General features: G+C 35.0%; 2 protein-coding genes and 1 pseudogene across 3 annotated transcripts; all 3 read right to left on the bottom strand.

The window, feature by feature from the left end:
- The window catches only part of LOC141831415 (putative LRR receptor-like protein kinase At1g51890), a 44,007-nt pseudogene extending 19,158 nt beyond the window's left edge, over positions 1-24,849 (bottom strand).
- On the bottom strand, positions 12,716-13,986 carry LOC141832513 (putative leucine-rich repeat receptor-like serine/threonine-protein kinase At2g14440). The gene is made up of 3 exons (XM_074720014.1): positions 13,851-13,986; positions 13,575-13,761; positions 12,716-12,938 (listed from the first exon to the last, which is right to left on the bottom strand). The coding sequence occupies exons 1-3, from the start codon at positions 13,984-13,986 to the stop codon at positions 12,716-12,718; spliced, it is 546 nt and encodes a 181-aa protein (XP_074576115.1).
- Positions 19,577-23,897, bottom strand: LOC141831413 (putative leucine-rich repeat receptor-like protein kinase At2g28990). Of its 2 annotated transcripts, none has more exons than XM_074718771.1 (9): positions 23,472-23,897; positions 23,085-23,148; positions 22,276-22,502; positions 21,919-22,045; positions 21,288-21,353; positions 21,009-21,195; positions 20,381-20,727; positions 20,052-20,203; positions 19,577-19,981 (listed from the first exon to the last, which is right to left on the bottom strand). In XM_074718771.1, exons 1-9 carry the CDS (start codon positions 23,841-23,843, stop codon positions 19,733-19,735), a joined length of 1,791 nt encoding a protein of 596 aa, XP_074574872.1. In that variant the 5' UTR covers positions 23,844-23,897; the 3' UTR covers positions 19,577-19,732. The 2 variants fall into 2 exon arrangements, with proteins under 2 accessions (XP_074574872.1, XP_074574873.1); XM_074718772.1 differs by having other exon boundaries at positions 19,577-19,936.
- Positions 24,850-26,595: the final 1,746 nt, after the last annotated feature.

Raw genomic sequence — 26,595 nt, 5'->3', positions numbered from 1 at the left:
CACGATTATTACATGAATATTTAAGAATAACCAAAAAATTATTCTTGAAATTGCATATTACAATTTAACAATCTCCCTATATATAAAAGAAATTGAAATACATCCATACGCATGGTATTGTTATTTAGATGTGTATAAAAAGTCATTAACTAAACAATACCTTATTTGAGTATATAGTTATTTACGACTTTAAATTAGGGGCAATTTTTCTCAAGTCCATCCCCACCATAGTAAAAGAATGTTCCAAAGGCGTCTTCACCTCTTTGAACAATGATGTTGTAGCAGTTACTATTCTCAGTTTGGGTGTGAACAGGTGGGGTTGGAATGAAATTCTTTGAATCATAGATCCTTAAATTTGAAAAAAAGCTAGCCTTCTGCCACCATTCATTAGCGAAGTTACCTGATCCCATTTGGGTCACAGTATGTCTGTTGTTGGGACTGCTATTTGCTATTTCTCCACCCCACTTTACTAAATCTGCTGATGAATCGAGATATTGGAAGAGTTGATGCGGCCAATAACCCACGGGTTCTTTATCGTAGGTCAACCACCAATTACTAGATTCTTTATCCTGAAATATTTCACCATTATTATTAGATTAATTTCAAGTTTATTTGCAATGGATATTTAAGTTTAATATAGAACAATACTGTACATCTTAACGTCAAATGACTTTACCCTAATCTAAAACAAAAAAAATTCTAATTAATTAAATGCATAAACCAAGTTTTTCATATGAATTCGCAACTTGCCTTCCAAATTCCCATTTCAAAAATCAACTGCTCACCACCATAAACTGAGACATTGCCGAAAATCATTCCTAAGTATATTTTTTGGCTAATTTGGACAAAGCCTGAGCAAAGAACATCGTAGCAGCCAGTTGACTGAGATCCAGCTATCTACATGCATCCGTGAAGTGTGTTTATGATTAATTAATAAATTATACGACCAAACTAAAAGTTGCAAGCAATACAAATACAACAAGTGATATATATGCAAGAAAAAGTATCTTACTGTCCAGTGGCTGAATATCCTTGTGTTGTAGTCTCCATACATTTGAGGATAAACCTAGAAAATTGTTATGGAAACATCACAAGACCACATTCAGTTTCCATTTTTTTGTCAAATTCTCATGTCAAATTGTTATGGAAATATCACAAAATCTCATTCAGTATCTTACTGTCCATTTGTTTGTCAAATTGTTATGGAAACATCACAAAATTGTTATTGAAGATTGAGAATTAAGAAAAAAACCTGCCACCCAGCTCCAACTGTTTCATATCTTTGGCCAGCTTTTCCTCCAGAAATCCATATTTGGGAGGCACTGAACTCATTATCACCTTCAACTACAGGATTCCAAATATTTATTGTAGCCAAAGCTCCATGGATATTTCCTGGTGTAGCATTATAAACAGCTACTGCATGCTGAAAGCAATAGTTTTACGAGTTTAAAATTGTGAAAACTAGAATTTAAACAAAGGAAGTTCAATGAATGTAACGGATCCAAATCTGTCATTCACCTCCAGCTTTACAAGTTGATTTGCTTCTTTTCCAATGAACCGATACAAAGATCCAGCTCTTATAACATCGTCCACGGTGATCCTTCGTATTGGAACAGTCCCCTTTGGGCAACCTAGTTCTGGTGGCCATGCAGTAGGCCACACCCTATTCTCACTCACCTTGTAATTCTTTTCTCTTCTTTCCAATGATTTTGGCATAGAAGAAGGTGCAACCTGAAGTGATTAATTTAATTAGTTTATGCATTAGGAGAAATATAAAATAAATCATACATGACTAACTATATGCTACGGTAAGACAATGCAAGTTGTACAACATACTTGAAGCTTGTGATTCTTTAAAGCAGGATGATCGAAAGCAAATTGCTTGTGAATGGGAATACAGTCTACGACATCTCCCTCTATGCTCTGTGATCATTAGCAAGATATCAAGAATTTGTATAAGCATATGTACAGATAGACTAACAATTTAGTAAATGATATTGCCTGTATGGTTTTCGCTGCAGGCTTATTAACTTTGGAAAGGTACTGTTGGATCCTTTCTAATTCTTGCATAGAAACTCGTCCGCTACTCGTATAATTCCAAGTTGGGATCCCCGTGGCTCCATGGACAACAAACAATAACAGCACCAGTAGAAGATGATGAAAAGGAGGATACATGATTCAACTATGAACCACCTACTAGTTGGCCTCTGTTAAATTGAGTAACTTAAATATATATACAAAAATTTAGGTGTTCTAATTTGATAATGCACGTTGTTATTTTTTTATAAATAAAGGAATGTTATAAATGTATGCATGCAGATCAAATTCTGAAACAATTATTAAAATCTTATATATATATATATATAATTATGAGTTTTTTTATAATTGATATTAGGTATCTAGCTTACGCCGATTAATTCTGAGAATGATCAATTCGATCCTATGAAAGTTTTTCACCAATATCAAAGTAAATCGGGAAGCGCTCACAATAGATAACCCATCAACTAACTTTCTTAAATCAACCTTCCATTAAGAGAAATTCATTCGTTAATTTATTATATATATATATATATATATATATATATATATAAAATTTAAGTTAGATGAATTAAATATATTTAAAAATTTAGATGGTGTGGTTTGATAACTTACAGTTGTCGATATTATTATTTTGTTTTTTATAAATAATCATGTTGGGAAGGAATGCTCTATGCAAATCAAATTCTGAAAGAATTATTAAAATCTTGTCATATATATATATATATATAATACAAATATTAATTCTTGAAATTACTTCCTTATAAGAAATTATGAGTTGTGGTTAAACAATATTGTTTATGAAAATTACTTTCCTATAAGAAATTATGAATTGTGGTTTTATAGGGCATAGTTGGCAATATTGCTTTTTTTTAATAAATAATCATACAAGGAGCTCAATTAATGCTATAAATGTATGCAAATCAAATTATGAACGAATTACAAATATTATTTCTTAAAATTACTTTCCTATAAGAAATTATGAGTTGTGATATGAAAAGAAACAGTTATAGATATTGCTATTTTTTTATAAATAATCATGGGAAGAAGTTCAATTAATGCTATAAATGTCAACAAATATACAATTAAAATTCTAAAATAACTATTAAAATTTGTAGATATTATTACAAACATAGTTTCTTAAAATTACTTTCCTAAAAAAATTATGAGCTGTGGTTTGATAACCCACACGGTTGCTATCTTTTTTATAAATAATCATGTGAGGGAGTTCAATTAATATTATAAACGTATGCATATTAAATTCTGAAAGAATTATTAAAATTTTGTCATATATATATTAATATTATTTTTTTGAAATTATTTTTCTTTAAAAAATTATGAGTTGTTTCAATTTAAATCATTATATTTCTTTCTTTTCTTAAATTGCATTAAAGTCCGTCCTTTATAACAAATCATTATGATCGATCGACCTTATGTAATATAGGATTTAGTTGATTTTTTAAAGTCATTATCACTGTCACCAATTTATTCCCATGATAATTGTCCAGTAACTATCCTTACCAATTCGTTATTGCAAAATACCATGTAGAAACGTGTTTTGTATCACATTTGGACACTGATAATTATCGCAAATTATCACAATATCTATAACAAACAGACCATTTAAAAGACGTCGTGACATTTTTTTCTTTAAGAATCCATACAACAATAAAATTTACCCTCACGAAGTCATCTATGATTAACATCTGCAGTTGAAATCTACAATGTAAAGTTATTATTGTAAGATATCAGCTCAAGTATTAATAATTGAAGTACTGGATTTGTGGCATATCAAAATGCTTAAGTTGAGGTGATCGAAATACTTTCTTTTAAAGTTCTATTTGCCCTCACTATTCAAAATTTCCTAATAAGTTTTATTGACAAATTACCCTCAAGATACAACAACCCTTTCAATCCAATATCTAACAAAAATATTGAGTTGTCCAATCTCTTACAAGTCTAAATATTTATAGAAAGATTGATGTTTTTCCATGAATCAATGATGCAACCATCACACCATTTCAGCCAAGAGACACATGGATGCAATAATTCAAATTAAATGGTGCAATAGTGAGACACATTATTTTAACTCATATATGTTACAATCTTTTACAATCCTCCACTAGATTGTAATATTTTTTTCTAGATTGATTATAATAGATTCACGCATACAAGAAGGTATCTTTCGATTTTAACCTTCAATTAGTGAAATACTTCAAAACATTTGCAAGTCAATAGTATGCCTTGGTATTGAACTTCATCTATAAGCAAATACTAAAAATATACCACATATGAACTATCCCAGATTTCAAAATATGTTCAAATAATTTAGCCTTATTTTGGCCTTGTGCTCGATCTTGGATTCATGCACATTTACAAGAATAAACCATGGTCTTGTTAGAAACGATTGTAGGATCGAAGTGAACGTTAGAGAGGGTGAATAGCACTTATCACTTTTTCACGTGTTTCGAAAAACTTGTAACTAAATTGAAGATGCACAACGGAATGTATCGAAAAGAACAAGTACTCTTTTATTTTTTACTTGGTTCACAGGCACTAGCTATTACTCTAATGCCTGCAATCCTTGACCGCTTATGTTGGACAATTCACTAGTAAACTCTTTCTCTTCCGAGAAAGAGTCTTGCTTTTACAAATATATAAAATCGATAACACTTTTACTATCCTAGTGCTTAAGTAGTAATAGACGAGTAATGTAAAACTTAAAGTTACCGACAAAAGGATGTAAAAGCGTGTGCGGTTGTTGGTGTAGCATTCCACCATCGCAATAGCATCTCGGGTGCTTCATTCGCATTCAAAGTTGTTGTGAAAAGGGTGGAAATTGATGCTTAGGGTTTTCCCTTGTAGTTGCTTTTATTGACCTATTCGGGCACCTGAAACTCCTTTTAGGCGCCTCCACATCGACTCGTCGATCTGCTCTTGGCATTGACTTAGCATCTCCAAGTGCTTGTATCCCTTCCGGGTGTTTGGAATGCTGATATGGAGGTTGTCGGATAAACTTTGACTTTACTGCGCTTTATTCTTCTCCAAGCGCCTGGAACCTTCTAGGCGCTTGAAAGTTGAGGTGTCTTTAACTAATCCTGACTCACCACCTCATCCGCCTCGCTAGCTCGATCGGCTAACATCCAGGCACCTAGATCTCTTCTAGGCGCCTGGATTGTCCGCGCCTGGATCCAATAGGGGCGCCCGAAACTCAAAGTTTTGATTTCTTTCCCTACATCACAGAGTTAACACACTACATATTTACAAGAATTTGGATAGTTTTACAACTATCTAGTTTTGCCTTTTATATTTCCAATGAAATCCTAGGTCAAACCAATGCCTACTGTTCCTTTCAACGGAATGCATCCTCACTCACTCCTCTTAGGAGAGTTTGTTAGATTTGAGGGATGTATTAAGATAATCGCATTACAATTGTACTATTTATTGGATAAATAATAATTCACTATTTGAGTACACATTTTCTATATATTTGATTGGATCTTAAACTCATTTTCTGAATGCTCGCAATACGATTCATAGCATGAGAGAATTTGTGATTGGATCACAACTAGTAAGCATATCTACTTGTGTAATTATGAATGTATTGACATTATCCCTAGTCGAGGAATTGATGAGCACGAACGTCATCGATTCTGTTGAGACTAGCATGTTTAAATTCCTTGGTTAGCCAATTAGCTGATCTCACTAGCTAGAGAAATGGATGTTAAGAGTTAAACGTGGATACTGATTAAAGGTAACCAGTTCATTGGAGTGACCTACCTTGAGACTTCATATAGTTCTATACATATGTCAATGAAAATCTCAGTGCAGCTTAAGTGTGAGTTTCTTTTGACTTGCGATATTCAAATCACCTTGGTCATGGAGGTTTATAATTTGACTTCATAAGCAAACATTTCTAAGGAGGTGTGGACCAAGGATGATTGGGTATAAGTTGAAGTGCCCGAATGTGTTTGAATAACCCATAGAGGATTCATTGCTCCTTTGAAAAAGAGACATATACCCTGCGATCACTTGTTAGGATTGTTACTAAAAATCTTTGGCCAAAGCATTGCATGTCAAGAGTACGACACTCTTGGACACATGTACACGTAACTTGAATCCACAGGACAAGAAAGCTAGCTTGGGTTAGGTGTGATGTAGTTAGCCTAGTGGGTACTGATACACATAGACCATATCCTAAACCAAGCGGGTGAAAGGAATGAGGCACATTTCATTGGAGCTGTTAAAGGGTTTAGAAATATTCTGAAATCAATCATTGATTTTTTGGTTAATTGAAGATCATGATGAACTACTAGGTGTCATTCATGATAGTTCTATAATTAATGGTTAATTACGGATGGCCAACATAGCCGAGAACCTATTGGGTCACATGCACTACAAATTCTTCGAAGGACTTAAAATGAGTTTAAGAATTGGATTCTCAGAACAAGAGAAATAAAGTCTGGTTGGATCAAACAAAGGACAAAATGATGGAATTCACCTTATAAACACAAAATGAACGAAACTGATTTCATTCAAATCGAAGGTGATTTGATTATTGAACCAAATGATTTAATTTTTGAATCAAAATTGGACCAACTTGTTTAGTTCCTGATGGAAGAGATTTTGGCAAAACGGATGTGATGAGAAGCTTTGTCTTGTGAAGATAAATTGAACAAAACTAGTTTAGATCGAATTAGAGGTTATTTGGTTATTGCATCAAACGAACTAAGTTTGAACCCGATTTGCTACAATAATAGGTTCGTTCGCTACTATATGTAGGATCAATAGAGACGCGCTAGAGGAGGGTGAATAGCGTGTTATCACTTTCAACCGCTTTTCAATAATAAAAACTTGCGGAAGCCAAAGACGAGTACAGAAATAAGAGAAACATAAAGAAAACACACAGACATAGTTCCTTTACTTGGTTCACAGCCCAAGGCTGCAACTCCAAGGCCCACAGTCTTTGATCATTTCCTACGGGCAATCCACTAATAGAACTTGTTCCTCACAGACATAAGTCAATCGATTACAAAAACCAAACTTGATAAAAAGATTAAGAAATTACAATAAAATTACTGGTTACCAAAAGCGTCTACCGAATCTTGTTTGATCGTCGTTTCCTTGCGAATTCGACATAGCGACGGCTCTAGGGTTGCATGGGTGATAACTGGCTATTTAACCGGATAAATTAGAGTTATTTTGGATCGGTTTGACCATATTTCATGATATAAATAGGGTTTATTGGGTTGATTCTTTATTTGGATAAATTTTTGAAGTTATTTTATTTTTTTCATTAATTTATGATATTTATGGATATTAATTGGTTGTATTTTATTTTGTAAGAAATTTAATTGCGAGAAAAATTAATCTTGGTTCGAGTCCGGGTCAGTTCGGATTCAATTTGGTTCAATCAGATTTGAAATCAACTTGGTTTAAGCTGCTGGTTCAACTCGAGTGCAGTTCAAAGATCAAACTTAGCTCATTCTAACTTGGCTCGGCTCAACCCAAAGTTCAATTCAAACTCAACCAATTAAAATTGGCTCAGCTCAACCCAAAACCTAAGCTCAACTCAATCACATTGGGCTTAACCGGTTCAGGAAGAGATAAAAGGGGCGATTAGGGTTTGATCAGAGGGGGGCTCGACCGCAATAGAGCACACTGTAGCTTCTCATTTTCTCTCCGTCGCTATTTTTCTTCCTCCGCCTCACCGATCTGCTGAGTTCTCGTCCATCCTTTGCCCATCCACAACCTTCTACGTCACCTTCCTCTCTCCGATCAGTAACAGAGCGACAGTCGACAACCTCCACGGACGACGAACGCTGACGCCACCGCAAGAGACCTCGCCGTGAGTAGAGTGCTCGGTGAGTGACTTCTTTATCCTTGATGATTGCTGATCTATCGTCGTAAGCGGAGTGCCCAGCGATTGGCGGCTGTCGGTTTTCCGCACACTAGTGAGTACCATCGTGAGCGGAGTGCCCGACGGAGCTCATTGTCCATACGCATCCACCGGAGTCCGGCACGGGACGCTGGGTCAAATTCTGACCATCTCAGCCATCGAGGACGCGAGGTAAGGTTTTTGTTTGCTTTTCTAACTCTGTCTGTGATTTGCAGTAGGGGAAGAGCTGAGCAGCGGCTGAACCCATGGCTTTCCCCGACTTGAACTCGCCTGTGGTTGACCATCTCCGGCGACGTTCGACCATTCCTAGTCAGCGTGACTCAACCGCAGGGTTGTTTGTGCTATGTTTTGTGTCGATTGGTGAAGGAAAAAACCCCAAACCCTAATTCCTTTTTGTCTGTTCTTTTATTTTGTTCTTCTCTATCTATTCCGATTTCAACATCTAAAACCCCCTGTTTTGCTTTTGTTTATCCCTGTTCGGTTATGTGATGGGCAGAATTTGAATCCTAGGGTTACTTGTGTGCATTGGTTGATATTCTTGTGTGATCTTATTTTGTAAATACCTAATAAGTCTATGGATTGATTGAGGAGTTGAATGAATTGTTGATTGTGAATTAGAATAAATTATTTGGTTGTGAATAAGTAGGTTGTATTAGATTTGGCATGATGTTAATATGTTGTTGTGTTGAAGGTTTGTATATTGTTTGTCTTGCAATTGTAATTTAGTATGGGATTTTGTATGATTTATAATGTTGTTGTATATAGTAACATTGTAATTGTATATAGTATTGGATTTTGTATAATACATAACTTATAGTGTTGTAAGGTTGTGAAAATTGTAAATGTTGCAATCGGTGGTAGGTTAGTATGATGTTGATTCATGTTGTATGGTGATTTATTATCATTATTAGTATGATTTAGTTGTTGCATGTTGTAGTTGTATGTGGAACTAAGTTTGTTAGCCCTGTATATAAATGTGATTGTACTGGTTAAAATGTTTTGACTTATTGTTTGATATTGTAGATATGTTGGTTAGATGTATATTGTTAGTGGGTTAGTCTGTATAATGTAAATGAAACATTGTTGAATAAATGTAAGATTAGGAATGTACACTTTGTATAATTAAGATTCTTTTGTTACTTGTAAATTCAATGGTGAATAAATGGAGTTGTAAATATGAATAAATAAAGTCAATAACAAAACCCCGCACCAAATGTCTAGGACAACTTTCGATCATTGAGTCCATGAGAGACGATCCAGACCTCTCTATACTACTTAAGGTGATAGTTAGGGGTTTGGTAAATAAATAATTAATTAATTTTGATGGATGTGAGTGACAACAAATAAAGAAATAAAAAAATATATAAATAAAACATTCCCAAAAACATGCACATCAACGGGGATGCTCGAAGCGTCGATGTTTTAATAGAGTGCACGTGGGAATCATTGGAATTTTCTTTTCTGGCTATTGGTTAAGCCCTTCTTTTATATTATCCTCAAGTCGACTCAACTCCAAGTTCAAGTCGACTCTAACTCAGCTCCGATCCTATTCCTTCGCTGCGATTGTGTCCTCAGGTCGACTCGAGCCTCGACTCAAGTTGATTCTAGTTTGACGTGGAGTCTTTCGGATAACTTTTCCTCTCCACTGTGTTATCTGGCAATTAGATTGACTCGAGTGACATCTCAAGTCGACTCTAGTCTGACGTGGAGTCTGCTGATAAGATTTGATGCGCCAAGTTGACTCCAATGTCATCTCCAATCGATTTGAGTCTCGCGTGGAGAAATCCCGAACTGCACTGACATCCGAGGCTGCTGACCAGACTCAAGTCAACTTGAGTTTTGCCTCAAGTCGACTCCAACAACATTTTCTAGATAGTTTTGCTCGGAGTTTGCATTGTTCAGTTTTTCCAACCCTGCATAAGCCATTAGCCAAAATAACATGCAAATTTAATATTTTTTTTTAGATTCATTTCCTAGAACTGTCTCTTGGTCTTAACTTCAAGTCTCCAGTGAGATCCTGGGTTAGACCGATACTTATTGTTCCCCTTGAGAACACGTCCTGACCCACTCCACTCAGGAGAATTTATCTTTTGCCAACTGAGTCCTCCTGACTCATTGAACTTTTGCTCGGCTCTGTCCTCAGCCCTCAGGATTTGTGCTGTGACTCGGTCCTCCTGACTAACCCAGACTTTTATTGTGACTTGATCCTCCAGATCAGCCTAGACTTCTACTGCGACTCGGTCCTCCTGACCAGCCTAGACTTCTTGTTGCGACTCGGTCCTCTAGACCAGCCCAGACTTCACATGATGCTTTTGACTCTGCCAGGCTTCCGCCTGATCCTCTAGATCAGGACTTTCCAGTGCCTAGCTTCCACTAGAACTTTGCTCAAACCTGTGCTCCCTACACACTTGGATCAACATAGTTAGCTCAACAACACACTTAACTTGAGCCTAGTGCCATTATCAAAACTAAGATTCGATCGTCTAGTATTCTCTGCACCAACAATCTCCTCCTTTTTTATTATGGTAACTTAAGGTTTCAAGTTAAGTTAAAATAATTTAAGCAACTTAAACCAATATGCATGAAGTGTACAACTCCCCTAAATCAAGTCTCCCCCTGAATTAATGCTTTAAAGAAGACAAACATATTTGAATTAATGCTTTAAAGACAAACAGATTTTAAAAATTTAAATTCTCTCCCCCTGAACTTGATATTTCTTAGTTTAAAATTTTAAAAAATTTAAAATTTATTGAACTTGAAAACTCAATTAACTCTCCCCTTTTGACATAATCAAAAATAATCTTTAAGAGATTAAGTCCAAGCTTTTAATAATAAATATACTTAGATAAAAAATTTTTATCCTTGGGGCACGTGTCCGACTTGGATTTTAGCTAATTACTAGAAAGTAGGAGCTTGACCCAGTTAGCCAAGTTTAAGTGTATCATCCCAATAATCATTTGGATATAGGGACACTTAACTTGATCAATATTTATTTAAAGTCTAAGTAAGGTTCAATGCACTGACTTAAGCATCTTTGTACTTAGACTAGAATCCTATATATCTCACACCGTTCTATGTTTCACAAACATAAGCAAGTTCCCTAGTGTGCTTTGTGAGATGTCCATCTAGATCTATCGGATCATGCTTTCTAGGGGTTTGAGTCTAGTCTAAAACTAAAACATCCATTTCTTATATTTGAAAAACAAAATTAAAAATAAGTTTTTCAAACTAAAGTAAATAAAATTTTGAAATCATTTTGAAAGCTTATTTATAATAGATTTAAAACAACAGAAATATGTGAATTTTGAAAACCACATTTTACTATTCTACTAAATATAATCCTAACCATCTTCTTAACGTGCTAAACTCGGACTCTAGTAAAGGTTTAGTAAATATGTCAGCTAAGTTAGATTTTGACTCAACATAGTCAAGTACAATTTCTTCCTTAGCGACATGATCACGTACAAAGTGATGTTTTACTTCTATATGTTTAGTCCGTGAATGATGTTCTAGATTTTTAGTTAAGTTAATTGTACTTATATTATCAATTAATACTTTTGTATTTTTGTATTCTAGATTGTAATAAGTTAATGTGTGCATTATCCAAAGTAACTGAGCAACACATTCACCTAGGGCAATATATTCAGCTTCAGTTGTAGATAGTGCAACACAATGTTGCTTTCTACTATACCAGTTGAATAGATAAGGATCCAAGAACTGATATCCACTGTTTGTGCTTTTACGGTCTAGTTTGCAGCCGACATAATCTGAGTCTGAATATCCAATTAGGTCAAAATTGGTGTTTCTAGGGTACCACATTCCAACATTGATTGTTCCTTTAATGTATCTTAGTATTCGCTTAACTGCAGTTAAGTGTGACTCTTTAGCATTTGATTAGTATCTAGCACACATACCTACTGCAAATAATATGTCAGGCCAACTTGCAGTTAGGTAAAGTAGACTTTCTATTATTCTTCTATAGTATTTTAAGTCTACTTACTTTCCATTTGTATCACTGTCTATATTAGAGTTAGTTGCTATTGGGGTTTTGATTTCTTTTGAAATTTCCATTCCAAATTTATAAATCAGATCCTTAGCATATTTACTCTGGTAAATATAATTACCGTCTTTTGTTTGTTTTATTTGGAGTCCTAAAAAGAAATGTAGCTCCCCTACCCAACTCATCTCAAATTCACTCTTTATTAATTTAACAAACTCATCTAAGTACTTTGAGTTGGTTGACCCAAAACTTATATCATCGACATAGATTTGAGTAATAAAAAAGTGTTTTTCTACCATTTTTACAAACAAGGACGGGTCAATTTGCCCTTGTTGAAAACCTTTAGTTATTAGATAGGTTGAAAGCCTTTCATACCATGCTCTAGGAGCTTATTTAAGTCCATATTGGGCTTTCTTTAGTCTGAAGGCATAATCAGGATGATCTTACAAATGCTTCTTCCACTTCTTCATTTTCCATATCTGAAGGGAGCAATAGACAAACATTGAAAATGTGAAAGAAACATTGTCCAAAAATATGGAACCAAAAATGGTGATAGGACATTTCCATCTTATTTGCTAAGAAATATTTTCACAATCTATCAGGAACCAAAAACATAATGTCATATTCAACTGTAAGGTTGGATTGGTCAGTCTCACCTTCGCTGTTCATGTCCTCAGTCATGTATTTGAAGGGCTTCATTTCAATGATCTCTTCAAGTTGGATTACTACTTCAGCCATTCGAGGTCTCCTACTGGATGATGAGTTTGTGCAACTCAATGCTAGCTGAAGAAGCTCCACACAGAGCTAGGGTCATAGTATTTATTCATCCTTGTATCAACAAAATCTGCTCCACCACCAACTCTCAGAGATATCCATTCGACAATGCGTTGCTGCACTTCTGGGCCACGAATTATTGGAGGTTGGCCACTAATCATTTCTAGAAGGATTATCCCAAAGCTATAAACATCACTCGCTTTACTGACGTGGCCAGTTTGGTAATACCTGAAAAAAAGAAATTAAGGCCACAATTGAATTAAAACAGCAAGAAAAACTTTTATTACTTTGCCTTTTCCTATCAAACTAGTGGTGTGGCAACATTATTCGATGTTAAGAATGAAAATGGATGAACAAGTAGCACCTTGCAGATTAGATTACAGAAGATAAAATAATTTTTATGAACATCATAGCACATTCAGTATTGGTTCTTAGTTTAAGTAGGTACAAAGCATAAAGATTTATTTGCTACATACTTATATCTAATTGGTAACTAATTGCAATTCCAAAAATTAAGCTTTATAGCATCTTCCAAACCATGTGTTAGCGAGATATATAGCAAAATTCTTATTTAAATAATCCCATGTATCATCTCCAGCATAATTGTTATAAAAAAGACAACGAAAATTATAGTTTTCGAACATTTGTGAGATATCACATTACATTTTTATTATTTATAAATTCAAAACTTCCTCCGACATACCATACTGTCTTCTTATTTCAAACATAGAAATACTAACTAAACGTATTCAGTAATCATGATAGTGTGCAATAAAGTGTTATATTAGTCTAATCAGGGACTATCTATGTGGTTACTACATTATTTGACTACCTCTAGAAAGTATAGTGGAGAAAAGAACATACTCTGGATCAAGATATCCATATGTTCCAACCACTTCTGTGGTTTCATCAGCATCATTCTCATTCAAAGCCTTGGACGTTCCAAAATCTGTTATTTTAGCCTCTAAATTTGCACCCAGGAGAATGTTTGAGCTCTTGACATCCCTATGAACTATTGGTGGATTGCATTCCGTATGCAGATAGTCCAATCCTAAATTAAGTATAGAGAATTCATGTCAAGAGAAATATGCACAAATCCAAAAATAAAATAAAAGGACAAGAAGCTCCTTTGTTTAAAACCTTGTGCAGCTTGGTATGCAATTTGAAGCCTCTGTGCCCATGTCAACACAGGAAACCCAGCTTCACCTATGATCGAGAGAACATAGGAATGAGAAAGATCATAGTCATCATATTTCTGAACCCCAAGTTTATGCATCTATATTTGGTAAAAGAAATCTGATACTCCAACCACATATTGAATGTTGCATAATGTTTACAAAAGCAAATCTTGTGCAATATGAGCATCTAGCTGACTTTGCAACGTTCAATGATTAGGACTATTACAAACTATTGAAGATTTGTGTTCATTATAATAACTTTTAATTTTAGGAAAAATAAACAATTTCTACCCAGATGACGGAATATTCTTCCATAGACTCAATAAAAGCATCTTGCATTTCAGCAATAAACAAGTAAAAGAAACCAGCAACAAAACAAGATCAGCTATTCCATGTTGAATATGATTAGGTGATCATTTTCTTGAATGTTTATCATTTTACTACAAAATTCAATATATACACGACTAAGCAGGAAATATACTTTTAGATCAGCATCAAACATCATCATTTCTTTCTATGAGTCTTAGTTATACATCCAATCTGTTGATTCAAATTACAGTCTTAGAAATGTCATAGTGCAAAACCTCTCAGATGGTCAAAAAGGTCTCCTCGAGGCATGTACTCATAGACAATAGCAAGGTTACTTCCATCCTTGCAGTAGCCAATTAAAGAAATTAGATTCCTGTGGCGAACTTGTGTTAAGTTCAACTGCAACACAAATACAAAATGTCATCATGCATACATTTCTCAAAGTTCATTCTATATTTAATTCAGTTTAATCTCCAGTGGTCAATTACATTGGCGTACACTAGTGGATTTTATTTTCGCCATCATCTTCTAATTTGGTTGCTGGATTTCTATTTTAAAGCACAAATTAATCTATGGCTGAGGATGCTTCAAAATTTGAAGGTTTAGTAAAATGAATTATATACCTCATTGAAGAAGTCCCTGCCACCCTGCATTGATGTGCCTGTGTGTAGCTTGATTGCGACATCAGTGCCATCTTCCAAAATTCCATAATAGACTGTTCCGAATCCTCCTCTACCAATGATTATCTCAAAGTTGAATGTCATTTTTACTATTTGTTCATAGGTGAACAAGTGAGCATTACTTTGAAACCTATTGTCTGTGAATTCAGCAATTCTTTCTGCAACCAAACCTTCCATATAGAAACCACATTCACATAACCGAATTAGGCATGGATCCATCATGTTTGCATAATTAAAACATTGATTACCCATATGCCTAACTAGCTTCTAAAGAACTAATCACAATAGGAAATATGAAAAAGAAAGATCATTTCTCTTCTTCTCTTTTTTTTTTGTTCTCCAAATTATGAGTGCTACCAATTGAAGTAAAAAAACTATTGGAATATGATGAGACACGATGCTAGTGGTCTTCTCATGACTGATCTTGACATGCTCAAACTCGACAATAGGCCTATAACATTTCACAAAACTACCTTATGAAGGATGAATTGACATCAGAGATTTTTTGTAGTTGCTGACATTGAACAGAGCACAAGGGAGACAATTAGAGAAGGGCTCAATTTGTATCAACTGGAAGTTTTGAATTTATTTAAATGATAAACTAAAGATTCCTTTTTTTCTTGGGATAGATTTGTCTGTCTTGTATTTATTTTTATAGTGGAAACTTTCATTTGTAATTTGGTGTCAATAACCTTAATCTTTCTGCTATGCTTCTGTTAGCATATAGATATAAGAATAAGTGATTGTTTTTTCTCAAGCACAAACCTGGAATGTCTGATTCATCACTTGGAATGTCTGATTCATCGCTTGGAATGTCTGATTCATCGCTTGGAATATCGCTTGGAATGTCTGATTCATCACTAGTATGTTCGTGACAATTCTCAATTGTTTTTGTATCTTCTTCCTGAAAAGAAGCAGAAGAATAAAGTTTTGAAATTGATATAACGGTAGAACTTCAACTCATGATTAGCCTAGAAGAATAATTTTGACATTTCATATTATAATACATTGAATTTATTTGCACAATACCAATGGGGTTCAATTACCATTTTATGAAGAAACACATTAGGAGTTATACTAAGTTATGAAAACTACCACGGTTAACATGCATGAAGATCAGAAGTACATGTATTAGTCTTAGAAAATAAGTTTAAACTGATTGCATTTATCAAGAATGAAGATCAGAAGTTCAAACCAAGCACATGCAAAAAGATGAGTATACCTTAAACCGCCTAAAAACTTGTGTGAAATGGATGAGTGGAATAAGCATCAAGTATTTTGCTATTTTTTCCTGTGCCTCTCTGAGTTGGCTCTGAATCCGCTTACCATTGACCATAAGATAGATAGAACTTTGTTGTTGGCAGCTATTAGCGAGATCATTACACTGAAGTAAAACCTCCTCCATCTTCTGAAATGTTTGCATGGAAGCATCACCAAGCTCCCTGTCATCGAGCATCTCCAACTGTCTTCCTACCAATTCTAAGTAGTCTGCTAACTCCTTAAATTCCTTCTTCATCATTTGTGCATCAGTAGCTGCCTTTATAACTTTACCAATCAGGGAAACTGCCGTGGCCACATCACCTATAGTCGCCATATTCGCTACCACCAGCAACTTCTGTGTCCTACAAAGGATGACCCCACTTGTTCGTATTTTGATTTTGATGTATGGAACCTACAATAAAGCTTTTGTGAAAGAGGAATGAATTTAAAAGACTTAGATCATGTTCAAATCATATAATATATAAATACTTCATCCAATTAGGGAAACTAATCAGGAACAAAACTAAACAGCGTTGCATCTGACACAGGAACATCAAAGGGCAGATGAAGTGAGAACTAATGCATATTAGAAATTCAATTCTTAAATGTTTTAGACTTTGTAAAAGGTTTATTTTGGAGACTTTCTTGTTTAGGAGGACGGAAAATACAAAAGTAATGAACTTAGTGGCACACTAAAGTGCTGAACCACATGCTTAACATATATGTTAAAGCAATAATCTAAAATAGATTAAAGTAGCTAATATTCTCAATGGACTACAATACAGCTTCAAGATACCACTGCAATCTTCCTCTCAGCAAATAAAGAATCTGTTGATTCTATGCCTAAAAATTAGATATATGCTTTGAAACATACTACTTGCATAAAACTGAATATGTATGAATTGAGTGATGTATTTCATACCTTAGCCGGATGAATCCCAGACCAAATTCCAGATGCAAATTTATCAAGAAGATGAAGAGAAAAGCCCAGAATCAACCCCTTTTCTATCTCGCTTTCTAGTCTATTTAAACTTAACTTTTCACAGGCTTAAAATAAAAGGTCGGAAACCCCTAAGGAGAAAGAAATAGGGAAAACATGAAAAGATAGCTGCTGGGTTTACTCTGTGCAGCTTCGATAGGAACAAGGATTCCTATCGTGGAAAACTTAATTTATCAACAACTTTAGAAAGATCCTAGCGCGTTGAGCCAAGCATTTAAAGTAAAAAATATATATCCAATATCATCCGTTAGAGTGATGGACAGTCAAAGCTCTATTTCAACACTGATCAAAACTATTAATGTTGGTTAAAATAACTAATGATAATCAAAAATTACTTTAATATTGATCGAAATTACTTAAATATTAATCGAGACTACTTCAATACAAAATCAAAACTTATCCCATTAGTCTATCTGATTATATTATTAATTTATATTTAAATAAATTTTATTTTATTTTATTATTTTTTCTTTCTCATTTGACGTGTATATTTTTCATAATTTTATATTATCTAATTAAAGTATTTACTAATTATCTAACTACATATTTGTACAATTTTAAACATGTCTTTTAAAAAAAAATTCAATAAATACAATTTTAATTTTTTTCTTTAATATTTTTATTTCTTATTATTTTGGCTGATACACTGTGGACAGTACAAACGCTGGTTCAAGGTTAGACCGACGTGCACGCTTCTCCAAAAGAATCGTCCGGAAAGAGAAGTCCCGAAAAGCACTAAAAAAGAAGAGGGTTAGAATGGCGCCGGGGTTGAATCCCGACAAGCCACTCCGACGCTCAAGTTAGGGTTCGGCGCAAGGAGTTTTAAGGCTTGAAGAAATTAGGGTAGATATGTGTGCGTACCTGTACCCATAGGCATGAGTTACCTTTTTATAACAGTTGATCTCTGAGATATTCGTAATCGCTTAAGAAGTATTCTTTTATATCTGTTCCGCTTTTTGGAGGGACTTTGTCTGTTTATCTGTATCGTTCCTGCTTTTACTGAGGAATTGGTTCTATTTTCTCCGGATTAGGCGGAACGACCAAGTCTTCAATAAATGTCGTGTGTCGGCAGTGAGTCTCAACTACAGGAATGAGGTAGGCGTGTGATGCAGGGACCAAGTCATGAGGTCGGTAGGTGATGCCGGGACCAAGTCATGAGGTCGGCATGTGATACAGGGACCAAGTCATGAGATCGGCATGTGATACAGGGATCAAGTCATGAGGTCGGCATGTGATACCGAGGGTGTGTAAGGGGTGTAAGGGTTAGGGCAGGAGCTCGATACATGTTTGAAGAGACGGAACGAGATCGGAGAGAGTTCGGTAGATCTTTATGGAAGCACATCAAGATCAGAGAAAGAGGTCGATGACCTAAATTATACCCTTACTCCTTTTTCTATTTCTCCCTTCGTACCCGACCTCCACGTCATCCCTAAATATCCATACCGGATCATTTATTGTATTCATCCTTAAATGTCTACACATCCATTTTAATATCCTTATCTCTACAACTCTTTTATCTTTAGTTCATGTTCCCTAGGCATAACTCAATATTTAACTCAAATCTAAGCATCATTTTGTAAAATTCAATTTTAAGTCTTAGAAATAATTTACATTCACAAAGAGTTAGAATATCTAACGCTTTCCTCTATTTCGATCATTCTATTTGCATGTTTTGTAAGACATATCTCTTAATCTCTTTAATTTTTTATAATTTTAGTCAAACATGATACACTTTCTTTTTCTTTGCAAATTACCTTTTTTTTATTTGACTATTGGTATTGATTAAAACTATTATAAGTTTAATCAAAATTAATACAAATGACCATGATCCCTGTCTAATTTTATAGTCTATCTTCTCTCTGTCCCTGTCTCCTTTCATCGTTCCATCCACCCACCTAAATCAAACATGAAAGTGGGGGCTTGCAATGCCATTGTATTGACAACACGTTTGTTTGTGTTGCAAAACAATATCATCTCTTCTAGGGCCACTATCAACTGCTTTTGAACGAAGATTTCCAGCATTTTTCTTAGAGCTCAAGCTTGTACTGTCTCATTTTTCTTTACATAAACAACTTTGCAGGCAACTTATCTTTGATAAATGACAGTGCTTTAGTGCATCAGTTTAAATTTCTTTTGAGGATAAGAATCTTGTCTAGTCATTGTAAACTAAACTAGTCGTGTGATTTGCTTTCTAGTTTGTGTGCGTTCTCTTTAATTTCAGACAATTTTCAAACTCTTTTCTTTAGATTTTTGCAAGTTGATTTGAAGGAAGTTTCACTCAAAAAAGTTTGTTTGAGTATCTTTAAACCTGAATTGTTCATTTTAGAATCTCTTACATCTAATGAGGTATATATATACATAAACATCTCAAAAGTGCCACCAACATATTAAGTCTTCGATAAATTATTTATTCCAAAACATCTAATATACATAAAAACAGAAATAAAATCATCATCTGTTCTACACATTTCTATTTTTTATGTTTCAATGTCAAAACTAAACATCAAATGCAACTCAACCAAACATATATACATTGTTCCTACGCAAGGAACATCAGCAAACAACTCCCTTTATGAACATCTTGCTTAATGAAACTCACATACACTTGTAAAATCTGTCCTTGCTCTCCGACTTCATTTCTAGTGCCTCCTTACTCCTCTTGCATTCAGCAATTTTTTCTTCCAAGACTTTAAAATTGCTAAAAAGAATTGCACTCTCTTCATCCATCATCTTTATCTCCTCATCTAGCTCATCCCTTTGGTGGCTTACGAAGTTCATTTGTTCTATTGTGACATTTTCCTGCACAGGGTCATGCCATTCAAAATAGCCACAGTCGTCGGCCATCTGCAACAGAATAAACAGATCATTCCTAGGAAAAGTATATTGCAAGATTGAAGATAAATGCAAGTCGTACATTCCGATTTTTGCATCGCCAAAACCTTCTACCAGGGGCAATGTGTGTCCATGATGTGAACAAGTTAGCTGATAGTTGATGCCTGCATACAGGGCGATCAGCTTGAGCAATCGAGGTTATAAATGCTTCTTCCACTTGTTCATTTTCCATATCTGAAGGGAGCAATAGACAAACATTGAAAATGTGAAAAGAAACATTGCCCAAAAATATAGAACCAAAAATGGTAATATGAAATTTCCATCTTATTTTCTAAGCAATCTTTTCACAATCTATCAGGAACCAAAAACATAATGTCATATTCAACTGTAAGTTGGATTGGTTAGTCTCACCTTCGTTGTTCATGTCCTCATTCATGTATTCGAAGGGCTTCATTTCAATGATCTCTTCAAGTTGGATTACTACTTCAGCCATTCGAGGTCTCCTACTGGCTGATGAGTTTGTGCAACTCAATGCTAGCTGAAGAACCTTCCACACAGAGCTAGTGTCATAGGTTTCATTCATACTTGAATCAACAAAATCTACTTCACCAGCAACTCTCAGAGATATCCATTGGACAATGTGTTGTTGCACTTCTGGGCCACGAATTATTGGAGGTTGGCCGGTAATCATTTCCAAAAGGATTATCCCAAAGCTATAAACATCAGTCGCATCACTGAAGTGGCAAGTAACAGCATACCTGAAAAAATGAAATTAAGGTCACAATTGAATTAAAACAGCAAGAAAAACTATTGTTACTTTGCCTTTTCCTAGCAAGAAAAACTATTGTTACATTTTCTTTATTTATAAATTCATAACCTCCCCCGACACATCACACCATCTTCCTATTTTAGCAAAGAAATACAAACTAAACATAATTGGTAGTCGTGATAGTACGCAATAAAGTGTTGGAATGGACTATTCATGTGGTTCTACATTATTTGACTACCTCGAGATAGTACGGTGGAGAAAAGAACTTACTCTGGATCAAGATACCCTGGTGTCCCAACCACCATTGTGGTTTCATCAGTGTCATTCTCATTCCATGCCTTGGAAATTCCAAAATCTGTTATTTTAGCCTCTAAATTTGAATCCAAGAGAATGTTTGAGCTCTTCACATCCCTATGAACTATTGGTGGGGTGCATCCCGTATGCAGATATTCCAATCCTAAATTAAGTATAGAGAATTCATGTCGAGTTAAGAGAAATATGCACTAGCCAAAATAAAGTAGAAGGACAAGAAGATCCTTAGTTTGAAACCTAGTGCAGCTTGGTATGCAATTTGTAGCCTCTGTGCCCATGTCAACACAGGATACTCAGCTTCACCTATGATTGAGAGAACATAGGAATGAGAAAGATCATAGTCATTGCCAAAATATTTCTGAACCCCAAGTTTATGCATCTATATTTGGTAAAAGAAATCTGATACTCCAACCACATATTGAATGTTGCATAATGCTTACAAAAGCAAATCTTGTGCAATATGATCATCTAGCTGACTTTGCAACCTTCAATGATTAGGACTATTACAAACTGTTGAAGATTTGTGTTCATTATAATAACTTTTTATTTTAGGAGAAATAAACAATTTCTACCCAGATGACGGAATATTATTCCATAGACTCAATAAAAGCATCTTGCATTTCAGCAATAAACAACTAAAAGAAACCAGCAACAAAACAAGATCAGCTATTCCGTGTTGAATATGATTAGGTGATCATTTTCTTGAATGTTTATCATTATACTACAAAATTCAATATATACACGACTAAGCAGGAAATATACTCCTAGATCAGCATTACACATCACATCATTTCTTACTATGAGTCTTAGTTACACTAGGCAATCTGTTGATTCAAATTATAGTCTTAGAAATGTCATAGTGCAAAACCTCTCAGATGGTCTTGAAGGCTTCCTCGAGGCATGTACTCATAGACAATAGCAAGGTTACTTCCATCATTACAGTAGCCCATTAAAGAAATTAGATTATTGTGGCAAACTCGTGTTAAGCTCCTCAACTGCAACACAATATAAAATGTTATCATGCATATTCATACATTTCTCAAAGTTCATTCTATATTTAATTCAGTTTAATCACCAGTTGTCAATTGCATCATTTTAGTGATCAGTGGATTTATTTTCATCATCATCTTCTAATTTGGTTGCTGGATTTCTATTTAAAAGCACAAATTAACCTATGGCCAAGGACACATCAAAATTTGAAGGTTTAGTAAAATGAGTTATGTACCTCGGCCAAGAACTCCCTGTCACCCTGTGGTGTTGATTGTGTCTGCAGCTTGATTGCAACATCAGTGCCATCTTCCAAAAGTCCATAATAGACTCTTCCAAATCCTCCTCTACCAAGGATTGTCTCAAAGTTGAATGTCATTTTTACGATTTGTTCATAGGTGAACAAGTGAGCATTACTTTGAAACCTATCGTCTGTAAATTCTTCAATTCTTTCTGCAACCGAACCTTCCATACAGAAACCACATTCACATAACCGAATTAGGCATGGATCATCATATTTGCATAATTAAAACATTGATTAGCCAGATGCCTAACTAGCTTCTAAAGCACTGATCACATTAGGAAATATTAAAAAAGAAAGATCATTTTTTTATTCTCCAAATTATGAGTACTACCAATTGAAGTAAAAAACTGTTAGAATTATGATGAAACACAATGCTAGTGGTCTTCTCATAACTGATCTTAACAGGCTCAAGCTCGACAATAGTCCTATAACATTTCACAAAACTAATTTATGAAGGGTTAATTGACATCAGAGATTTTTTTGTAGTTGCTGACAATTGAATAGAGCACAAGGGAGATGATTAGAGAAGGGCTCAAATTGTATCAACTGGGAGTTTTCAAGTTATTTAAATGATAAACAGAAGATTCCTTTTTTTTCTTGGGATAGATTTGTCCATCTTGTATTTATTTTTTACTGTAAACTTTCATTTGTGATTTGGTGTCGATAACCTTAATCTTTCTGTATGCTTCTGTTTGCATATAGATATAAGAATAAGAGAGTTTTTTTTTTTCTCAAGCACAAACCTGGAATGTCTGATTCATAGCTAGTAGTCAGGTTCCAATTCTCATTTATTTGTGTATCTTCTTCCTGAAAAGAAGCAAAAGAATAAAATTTTGAAATTGATATAATGGTAGAACTTCAATTCATGATTAGCCTAGAAGAATAATTTTGACATTTCAGTAACTGTAATCCACTGAATTTATTTGCACAATACCAATGGGGTTCAATTGCCATTTTATGAAGAAACACATTAGGAGTTAGACTAAGTTATGAAAAACTACCATGGTTAACACACACGAAGATCAAAAGTACATGTATTAGTCTTAGAAAATAAGTTTAAACTGATTGCATTTATCAAATACGAAGACCAGAAGTTTATACCAAACACATGCAAAAAGATGAGCATATACCTTAAACCGCCTAAAAACTTGTGTGAAATGGATGAGTGGAATCAGCGTCAAGTATTTTGCTATTTTTTCCTGTGCCCCTCTGAGTTCGTTCTGAATCCGCTTACCTTTGACCATAAGGTAGATAGAACTTCGTTGCTGGCAGCTATTAGCGAGATCATTACACTCAAGCAAAACCTCCTCCATCTTCTGAAACGTTTGCATGGAAGCATCACCAAGCTCTCTGTCATCGAGCATCTCCAACTGTCTCCCTACCAATTCTAAGTAGTCTGCTAACTCCTTAAATTCCTTCTTCAACATTTGTGCATCAGTAGCTGCCTTTACAACTTTACCAATCAAGGAAATTGCCGTGGCCACATCACTTATAGTCGCCATATTCGCTACCACAGGTAACTTTTGTGTCCTACAAAGGATGACCACACTTGTTCTGTATTTGAAAGAGAAATGAAGTTAGATGACTTAGATCCTGCTCACCTATAGGGATCATAGAATCAATAGCAATATACAAAACATCTCGAAATAATACCTAGGGTAGGAGATTCAATTAACAGAGATTCAAAAGATGAAAGTTCACCTCTCCCATCAATAGGTTTAGCTAGAGCATTTATAAGACGACCCAAGTAACCCTCACTCACGGGTATCTAAGCAATTCGTCCGGTTACTTTTATGAAACTTCCCTCTTGTATCATCAAACCATCACCCATTAACACGATCATATAATATATAAATACTTCATCCAATTAGGAAGACTAATCAGGAACAAAACTAAGCGTTGCATCTGACAAAGGAACATCAAAGGGCAGATGAAGTGAGAACTAATGCAAATTAAAATTCAATTCTCAAAAGTTTTAGATTTTGTAAAAGGTTTATTTTGGAGACTTTCTTGGTTAGGAGGATGGAAATACAAAGGTAATGAACTTAGTGACACACTAAAATGCTGAACTACATGCTTAACATATATGTTAAACCAATAATCTAAAATAGATTAAAGTAGCTAATTTTGTCGATGGACTACAATACAGCTTCAAGATACCACTGCAATCTTCCTCTTCAGCAAATAAAGAATCTGTTGATTCTATGCCTAAAAATTAGATATATGCTTTGAAACATACTACTTGCATAAAACTGAATATGTATGAATTGAGTGATGTACTTCATACCTTAGCCGGATGAATCCCAGATGCAAATTTATCAAGAAGATGAAGAGAAAAGCCCAGAATCAGCCCCCTTTTCTATCTCGCTTTCTAGTGTATTTAAACTCAACTTTTCACAGGCTTAAAAGGTCAAAAACCCTAAGGAGAAAGAAATAGGGAAAATCTGCTCTGCAGTTTCGAGGAACTCAGAATGTGAACTCATACAGGAAAATGGTGAAATAGGAACAAGGACTGCCATATTGTATGCGGTTTGGAAGTTCTTTCGAAAGATCCTAGCGCTTTGAGCTAAGCATTTAAAGCAAAAACAAATCCAATTTGATCAGTCAAAGAGATGGTAAGTCAAAGCTCCGATGAATGGGATTTCGAATCCGGTGGGAGAAGAACAAATGACGCGTTAAAGCTTGTTTAAAAACAAATTTTATATAATTTTTTTATCAAATGAAGCGTAAGCTTGTTGACCCTAATTTCAACAATCGCTTTTAAAAAAATTAATGATAGTTGAAATTGCTCTAATACTGATAAACACTATTCCAACACTAATCAAAAACTATTAATGTTGGTTACACTAACTAATGATGTTATGGGTTGGTATAACTTGATCAAAAGATCAAGATCCGGTTCGATTGGAGACAATATATTAGACAGAATGTTTGATTTTGGGGCTGACTAGCTTGGTCTCACACCCTGGTTCCACATCCGAATTTCATACTCACGCTTCCTACCTTAGCAAGGTGGTCGAGCTCCGACTCGACAACCAACTCGACTCGAAATGCAACACCCGGATGCTCCACTCAAGTTCAGCACCAAGCTCCGAGTCCGAGCCTCCCAACCAAGTCTTCACTTGGCCCCCGAGCTCCATCTCAGACCATGTCTCGACTCCCAGTCTCGGGCAACCTCGACCTGGTCTCTTTTTGCCGCCTGAGCTCCACCCGTCCTGTGCCTTACTCATTGCTCTATTGACTCTGCTCCCGTCATCCTATCATTCAGTTTATCAAACCGCCACCAGAAGGACACATGTAATAATATAATATTTGGCGTAGTTCGTTTATTAAGATAGTATGATTTATGACAACAGGATCTGGTGTCGTACTAGACATGGGTGATTTGACCTTTTATTACGGCGGCGGTGATGGACTATTCTCATTGCCTCTGATAGGATCTCCACTGATATAACATTTCTTTTATTGAAGATGAGACATCTTCTCCCCTAGTAACCATATATAATAACCCCTCTTCACATCGATGCAAGTACGCGTAAACATATTCTTTCTCATTTCCTAGTCCTTTTCACGCTCTCCGAGCAACTGTCTGACTTGAATGTCGGAGCGGCTGAGGCAGGGCACCCCTGGCCTCCGTTCTCACTGTCTTCCTTCTCCTTGCAGCTCGGCGACGCGTGAGATCCTGGTGTCTTTCTCCTCCGAACTGTTCGTGGGTACTGCGTGACTTTGTCAACATACAAGTTAGGTGTCCGATGACTCATCTGAAGACGATCTCTAACTGAAACAAATGATAATCAAAATTACTTCAAAATTGATCAAAATTATTCTAAATTGATCAAACTACTCCAACTCTAATCAAAACTATTCTAAATTTAGTTAAAATTACTTCAACTTAATCAAAAATATTTAATTTTAATCAAAATGATAAATTTTATAAAAAATATTATAACATGAAATAATAACTTTTATTAAAACTACTACTTCAAATAATTATTTTAACATAATTTTAACTAAAATTTTACCCAAAAATAACCCACTTTCTTCGCAAATTACTGTTTTTTTTATTTGTCGACTACCAAGTTTTGATTAAAACTCATAAGTTTAATCAAAATTAATACAATTATTTCACATTATTATAAAAGTTTTGATATTTTCTTAACGCTCCTCTTGAAAAATAAAAGGGTCCTCTTTCGTACGATGCACCGCGAGTGCCAATTAGGCAACCGCCACGCGACGTGGATGCTGACGTCATCG

Source organism: Curcuma longa, chromosome 7, assembly GCF_044706935.1.
Source record: "Curcuma longa cultivar G26 ecotype Majalengka, Jawa Barat chromosome 7, ITB_CL_G26_1.1, whole genome shotgun sequence".
Taxonomy (NCBI): Eukaryota; Viridiplantae; Streptophyta; class Magnoliopsida; order Zingiberales; family Zingiberaceae; genus Curcuma; species Curcuma longa.
This window is presented reverse-complemented; position numbering and strand designations above follow the sequence as displayed.

Bases quoted from the DNA above. Each gene is read 5' to 3' on its own strand.
- LOC141832513 (XM_074720014.1), bottom strand. From the start codon at position 13,986: ATGCATAAACTTGGGGTTCAGAAATATGATGACTATGATCTTTCTCAT. The intron at 13,762-13,850 runs GTTTTAAACAAA...TACTTAATTTAG, and splicing joins TGCATACCAAGCTGCACAAG to GATTGGACTATCTGCATACG. The intron at 12,939-13,574 runs GTATGTTCTTTT...TCTTTTTTTCAG, and splicing joins TATGGATATCTTGATCCAGA to GTATTACCAAACTGGCCACG.
- LOC141831413 (XM_074718771.1), bottom strand. From the start codon at position 23,843: ATGGCGACTATAAGTGATGTGGCCACGGCAATTTCCTTGATTGGTAAA. The intron at 22,503-23,084 runs GTTTGTGCTTGA...TCTGTATGGAAG, and splicing joins CTATGAATCAGACATTCCAG to GTTCGGTTGCAGAAAGAATT. The intron at 20,204-20,380 runs GTGAGACTAACC...TGCTCCCTTCAG, and splicing joins TGAGGACATGAACAACGAAG to ATATGGAAAATGAACAAGTG.